The sequence below is a fragment of the Haliotis rufescens genome, unplaced genomic scaffold, assembly GCF_023055435.1.
Source record: "Haliotis rufescens isolate VD_foot unplaced genomic scaffold, xgHalRufe1.0.p SCAF_11, whole genome shotgun sequence".
NCBI classification, from domain to species: Eukaryota; Metazoa; Mollusca; class Gastropoda; order Lepetellida; family Haliotidae; genus Haliotis; species Haliotis rufescens.
In genome coordinates this window covers 31,915,259-31,922,238 of record NW_025963791.1, presented here as the reverse complement: position 1 = coordinate 31,922,238, position 6,980 = coordinate 31,915,259, and the positions used below count along the sequence as shown (strand labels likewise).

The following is a 6,980-nucleotide window of genomic DNA, read 5'->3' as shown; positions in this document are numbered from 1 at the left end:
ATATCGACAAGTTACAGATTCAAATATTTTAATTTTGAGGTAAATCATCTGAAGGCATGGCGTTACAACCAGATACTAATACTGTTAGATCTTCCAGATCACATAGTCTTAGTCACAGTGAAAGGTCACTTGGCACAAGAAGTAAGTCCTCAAAAATTTCTGTGATATCTGGACTAAGTGAATCTCAGTCTGCAGTGGTAAGACAGCAAAGAACAAGAGCTCAGCTTGACGAATTCGTGCTTAGGATGCAGGAGGATTTCAGAGTTGATGAGCAATTGCAGGCATTAGATGACCAGGCCTATGCTGCACGCTTAGCCGCTGAGGATGAGGTGAATGCCGCTAAGAGACGGACAGAAGAAATAGAGCGTGAGGCTATTCGCCGCAGAGAGGCACTAAATACTCAACTGTCAAGACAGAGACAACTGAGACAAGCTCAACAGAACTTTGCTGAAGCAACCCTGATTGCTACCATGGTAAATGAAGACCCCAACAGCAATGCAGAGAATGTACAACCTCCAGAGGAACTTACGGAACAACCAAGTTTTGATGGTAACATTCAAATACAGTCAGTAACTGGACAGGTCCCACCTACTGCTGACCCTAATGCCATTCAGTCTGGCAATGTAAGTAATACTAATAATACAGAGCAGCTTACAATTCCTGACACCTCCCAAATTTTACCCTCTGGTGACAGTCAAACCCTTGGGAACCAGATACAGCGGGGCCCATATCCATCTGACAGAGTTCATCCTGGTGTACTTCATCAAGGGATCAACCCTTATCCTGGTAACCTGACAACTTGTATGCCAATATACAGACAGAATGACCACTTTCAAGGTCAGATGTTAAACAGTGCCCAACAAATCACAACAAACGAGATGTCAAGTACTTTCCCAACTGCCACTGGTGTACTTACACAGCAACCTTCCCTGGTGGGTTATGGTACTGGTATTGGTTCATATCCAAGGAGCAACCCCCAGGTAAGTTTAACACCAGCAATGGTAGTGCCTCAACCATTGTTCTTGGATTCGCAAGCATTTCCCTTACCGAATATGCCATATCAACAGTCACAGCCACAACAGCATCAAGCGCTCCAACCAGATATTCCAACATTGCCTCCAACCGAACAACCAACACAACCGCCAGCGATTACTGGGATGATACCTCAGGTTGGCACACCTAACCTCACCGAACTGTTGATTTCCTCATCTTATGGCATACCAAGACCAACATTACCCAATTTCACCAGTGGAAGAGAAAAAGACTTTGCCTTGCTTAAAATGGCACTGGATAATCTGGTGAATATTCATCCACACCTTACGGAACAATACAAATACCAAGTTTTACTTGACAAACTTGGAGGCAGTGCGAAGCGCCTAGCTGAGGCATTTATGCATGATCCCAAACCTTTCACAGCAGCCTTGCAAGCACTAAAGGACAAGTATGGTCAGCCGAGACAACTTGTACAAAGTGAGATTGGTATACTCATGAATATGCCAGCACTAAGATATGGTGACTTTGATGGGTTTGACAGTTTTGCCCTATCAGTCCATTCCCTTGTCGGTATGCTCAAGTCACTTGAGGGAGAGACCGGTTATGAACTGAGATGTGGGTCACATGTTGACCGCCTGATCGGCAAGCTACCCCCAGGTTATCGAGATAGTTTTGTAGAACATTGTATCAACCGTGATATCCTCAAGGCTGACAGTGACCAGACCTACACATTGTGTCATTTGTCAGACTGGCTGCAGACAAAATCACGTGCAAAGCGTATAGCTAACCAGGCCACAGCGCTATACAAAATGGAGAGTACTAAACCTGACAGGAGGTATCTGTCACGGACAAGTCAGAAGGGGTCTGCACCTACGGCTTTATTCTATGCAAGGGAATCCAAACCATTTGAACAGAAACCTGGATCTTCTGCTAGGAGTCATGTGACCAAGCCTTTCTGTCCATACTGTAACAGCAATGAACACTTCCTGAATATATGTCCAGGATTGAAGAAACTAACAGTGAACCAGGTACATGACTGGTTACATGACGGCAAGCGATGTTGGAAATGTGGGCGCACACATCAGCCAGACATGTGCACCCTCAAGAAACCATGTCACATATGTAAGGAAGTGCACTTGACTGTCTTGCATGAGGCTATACAGCATACAGCCTCCAAAGTGTATTCTGTGAAAGTCAGTACAGACAAAGTGTACACTGATCAACCCTCATATCCTCCTAATGTCATGCTAAAGGTTGTCAAAGTGTTGCTATATGGTGAAAGTGGTATGATGGAGACTCATGCAATCTTGGATGATGGTTCCATGAGAACTATGGTGTTACAATCAACGGTTCATGACCTAAAACTTCAGACAAAGCCGGACAGTATATTGCTTACCACAATCAACAAGGAGCCATTCAGGTGTAATGGACACTCAGTTGACCTGCAAATATCTCCTATCAGCAAACCAAACATCAGGTACAAGATTAAGGGTGCCTTCACTGCAGATAACTTGTGTATGTCCGAGTACACATATCCAGTTGAATCCCTGCAAAGGCGTTGGCCGCATTTGCAAAAGATACCGATACCTAACATTGATGGAGCTCGGCCAACTATTCTCATTGGAGCGGACAATGCCCATCTCATTCTTCCCAATGAACCAGTTCAGTTTGGACCCATCAATGCGCCTATTGCGGTGTCCACCAAACTTGGTTGGTCCCTCCAGGGTTTATCTAGTGAATCTGGACCAGAGAACACCAAGTGTATGCTCATACACAGCACCAATAATTCAGATCTTGTGGAGAGCATTGAGCGATTGTGGCAAATCGACACGTTGCCTTTCACCGAGAAACATGTGACACGCTCCAAGCAGGATAAACAGGCAATTGAGACTCTAGAATCTGAAACTATCAGGATGGATGTCGATGGTGTTAGTCACTATGCCACCCCACTGTTACGCACACAGGATGGAACCTGCTTCAAAACAGATCAACAAATGGTTATGCCTACACTCAGGCGCACTGAAAGGCGACTAAGAGATCGTCCGGACCTTTCAAGAATCCACAATGACCAAATCAAGAAGCTAGTTGAGGCAGGATATGTAAAGAAACTCACCAAGGAGGAAGTGGAGAAATCAGAAGAATCCTGGTATTTTCCTCACCACATTGTTGAACACAATGGGAAGTTTCGCCTGGTATTTAACTGCTCCTTCGAGCACAACGGCCAAATCTTGAACAAGCACCTTCTGCCTGGGCCAACAGTCGGATCATCACTGCTTGGTGTCTTTCTTCGGTTCCGGCAACATGCAGTTGCAATATCAGGAGACATAAAAGCCATGTTCCATCAAGTAAGACTGCTTTCTCGTGACAAACCTCTTCTGCGTTTCATTTGGCGAAACATGGAACATGATCGCCCTCCAGATGTGTACGAATGGCAAGTCCTACCATTCGGCACCACCTGCTCGCCATGTTGTGCCAGTTATGCTTTATGGAAACATGTCTCGGATCACAAAGCTGGCAATGAAGAAGTACTCAAATCTGTAGAAGAATCATTCTATGTTGACAATTGCTTGCATAGCCTACCTACAGCAACAGAAGCCAAGGAACTTGTACGGAAAATGAGAGACTTGCTTGCACAAGGTGGTTTCAACATTAGGCAGTGGACCAGCAATATTCCATCCGTTGTGGCAGACCTTCCGTCCGACGCTAGATCGGAAAATACAGAACTTTGGCTTACCTTCGGCCAGGGTGACTCCCTTGAGCCAGCCCTAGGCTTGCATTGGAACTGTGAATCTGATGAGCTCACCTACAAACACAGAACCATAGAGTATGAAAAGCTTACTATGAGAGTGATCTACAGGATTCTTGCTAGTCAGTATGATCCCATCGGCTACTTGGCACCATTCCTTGCACGAGCCAAAATCATAGTACAGGACTTGTGGAAGTCAAAGAGAAACTGGAATGACCCTATAGAAAAGGGGGACATCTGTGAAAGATGGCTGACCTGGGAAAAGGAGCTAGAAGAAATCCCAATGGTCACTCTACCAAGGTGTTACACACCCCATAGTGTGGACTCTGGAAGTGCAGACCGACAACTACACATCTTTTGTGATGCTTCTGAAAGAGTGTATGGTTCAGTAGCATACTTGCGCACAGCAGACGAAGGAGCAAACATCTATGTCAGTTTCCTTATGGCGCGATCAAAGGTTTCCCCAAAGAAACAACTGTCTATGCCACGCCTAGAACTATGTGCAGCCCTCACTGGTGCTCAGCTAGCTGATGTGTTGTGCAAGGAATTAACTTTACCAATCCAGAAAGTGATATTGTGGAGTGACTCTACTACTGTACTTGTTTGGCTGAAGTCAGAATCATGCAGATACAAGGTATTCGTTGGAACACGAGTATCAGAAATCCAGAATCTCACAGATGTACAGAACTGGCGATATGTTGACACACACAGAAATCCTGCCGATGACATTACTCGAGGTAAACTGCTCAGAGAACTCTGCAAGGAATCGCGGTGGAAGGATGGGCCAGATTTCATGCACCAGACACCTGATCATTGGCCAGTTACCCCAGTGACAATAGACTCTGACAATACAGAGATAAAGAAATCTGTGATGTGTGGCACAATTGTTGTGAATACACCTCAGCTGCCAGATGCAGAACAGTACACTTCCTGGGACGTGTTTGTGGCTGATGTTAAAGAGTCCTTTGATGGGGCGGCCTTCCCGGAAAATGCTCAACCCCTGACCGCTGAACGGTTTGAACAAATAGAGAACCATCTCTATCAACTAGTGCAAATAGAATCATTCCCCCAGGAATTCACAGCACTAAAATCAGGTAAACGATTGCCTCCAGACAGCAGGCTCCTACAGCTTGACCCTATCTATGATGCAGAATCAGATCTGATCAGAGTAGGAGGACGCTTACAGAGAGCTGAATCTCTAAATACAGGCGTCAAACATCCAATTCTTCTTGACCCACAGCATGTTATAACAAAGTTGATCATCCGGGATCAAGATGAGAAGCTCTTACACTATGGTCAGGAGCGTATACTCGCAGAGATAAGACGCAGATTTTGGATATTGAGGGGACGAGAAGCGATTCGACGCCATCAGCGTCAGTGTTCCACCTGTCAGAAATGGCGCTCAAACCCGAGGACACAGAAAATGTCTGACTTGCCACCACCACGTCTGCGACTTTTCAAACCACCATTCTTCTCAACGGGAGTTGATTGCTTCGGACCAATGCATGTGAAAGTTGGACGTCGCTCAGAGAAACGATGGGGTTTGATATTTAAATGTATGACCACCCGTGCGGTGCATTTAGACATACTCAGGAGCATGGACTCGGATGCATTCCTCATGGCATTTCGCCGCTTCGCTTCACTGAGAGGCAAACCTTACGAACTCATCTCAGACCAAGGTTCCAATTTCCGAGGTGCTAAAACAGAGTTGCAGGAGGCACTTGCAAGTATGGAACCAGACCTTGCCGAACAACTGGCTCGCCATAAGGTCAGATTTGTGTTCAATCCTCCTCATGCACCACACTTCGGAGGTGTTTGGGAAAGAGAGATTAAATCTGTGAAATATGGCCTCCGAGTGGCACTAGGAGATCAGACAGTGACAGAACCTGTGTTACGTACCATTCTAGCGGAGGTGGCAGGGATTCTGAATTCTAAGCCGTTAGCCTACGTTTCATCAGATGTCAGAGATGTGGACCCAGTTACACCAAACATCCTGCTGATTGGCCGCCATGATGCTTCTCTTCCACAAGTCGTCTATCCAGCTGATGAACTATTAAGCAGACGCAGATGGCGCCACAGTCAAGTTCTGGCTGACCACTTTTGGGTACACTTTGTCAAATATTATCTTCCTGATATGCAGCTGCGCACAAAATGGCAGAAAGAAAGACAAAACTTGAAGATGAATGACGTTGTCATGATAGTTGATCCACAGCTCTTAAGAGCTCAGTGGCCTGTTGGTAGAGTCACTAAAACCTACCCCGGAACAGATGGATGTGTTCGCACTGCCACTGTCAGTGTGAAAGACAAGGAGTACACCAGACCAATCACAAGACTCATCCCACTACCGGAATGTGCAGATGACGATAATTGACTTTAGTTCCAGTGTGGAAAGACTTTCTTCAGATATTGACAAATTTAGTGCCTAAATTTGGGGGCGGCCGTGTCAGAAAGCCTTTCGAGCCCAAATGTCTATTATTTCGTTTCGTTGTTTAATTCCACTTTTGTTATATTTGATTTCGTTTCCTTTACCATTTTCCAATTTCCGTATGTACCAAAATGGCAGCCTCCAGCCAGGAGTGTTGACCATGTGCTTGACCAACAGAAATACAGTCTTTTGTGTCTAAAACAGCCTTGGCGTCCTATATCCATCACGAACCGCCCAGCCCTCGCCCGTGCATCCAAGCACCGTGTTTTCACTCATGTCTGCTACTGGTAACCTTTAAAGCCTTCATGACTGCTCCTTGTAACCGTTAAAGCACCCATGACTGCTACTGGTAACTGTTATAGCACTCATGTCTGCTACTGGTTACCTAAATAGCACGTATGTCTGCTACTGGTAACCGTTAAAGCACTCATGACTGATACTGGTAACTGTTATAGCACTCATGTCTGCTAATGGTAACCGTTATAGCACTCATTTAATGTTTTTATTATCTGCATTGACTGATTGTTCTTTTTCACACAATATTCACATTCATTTCTCCTTTAAAGAAGTACACGAGATATTAGTTAGTCCTACATAGCAAAACCAGCACCTTGGTTTAACATAATACATTCTCTGTACATTGTTGGTACTAACAACTTCTACTAACAACAATGAGATTCTTGCTAACTAGAGTGGAATATTTTGTGTCACTTGAAATAGATACAAGCATTGGATATATACAACACTTTGTACATTACACATGCATATTTCACTTATATCAATAATTGTGTCACAACCAAAAGTGTAAATTTTTCT

General features: G+C 44.9%; 1 protein-coding gene across 1 annotated transcript; it reads left to right on the top strand.

Annotated features, from left to right (window-relative positions):
* Nucleotides 1-245: 245 nt before the first annotated feature.
* Nucleotides 246-6,110, top strand: LOC124126000. Its single transcript, XM_046489423.2, has one exon. It carries the CDS (start codon nucleotides 246-248, stop codon nucleotides 6,108-6,110), a length of 5,865 nt encoding a protein of 1,954 aa, XP_046345379.2.
* The last annotated feature ends 870 nt before the right edge of the window (nucleotides 6,111-6,980 follow it).

Excerpts from the sequence above, each read along its gene's own strand:
- LOC124126000 (XM_046489423.2), top strand. The coding sequence starts at position 246 with ATGCAGGAGGATTTCAGAGTTGATGAGCAATTGCAGGCATTAGATGAC.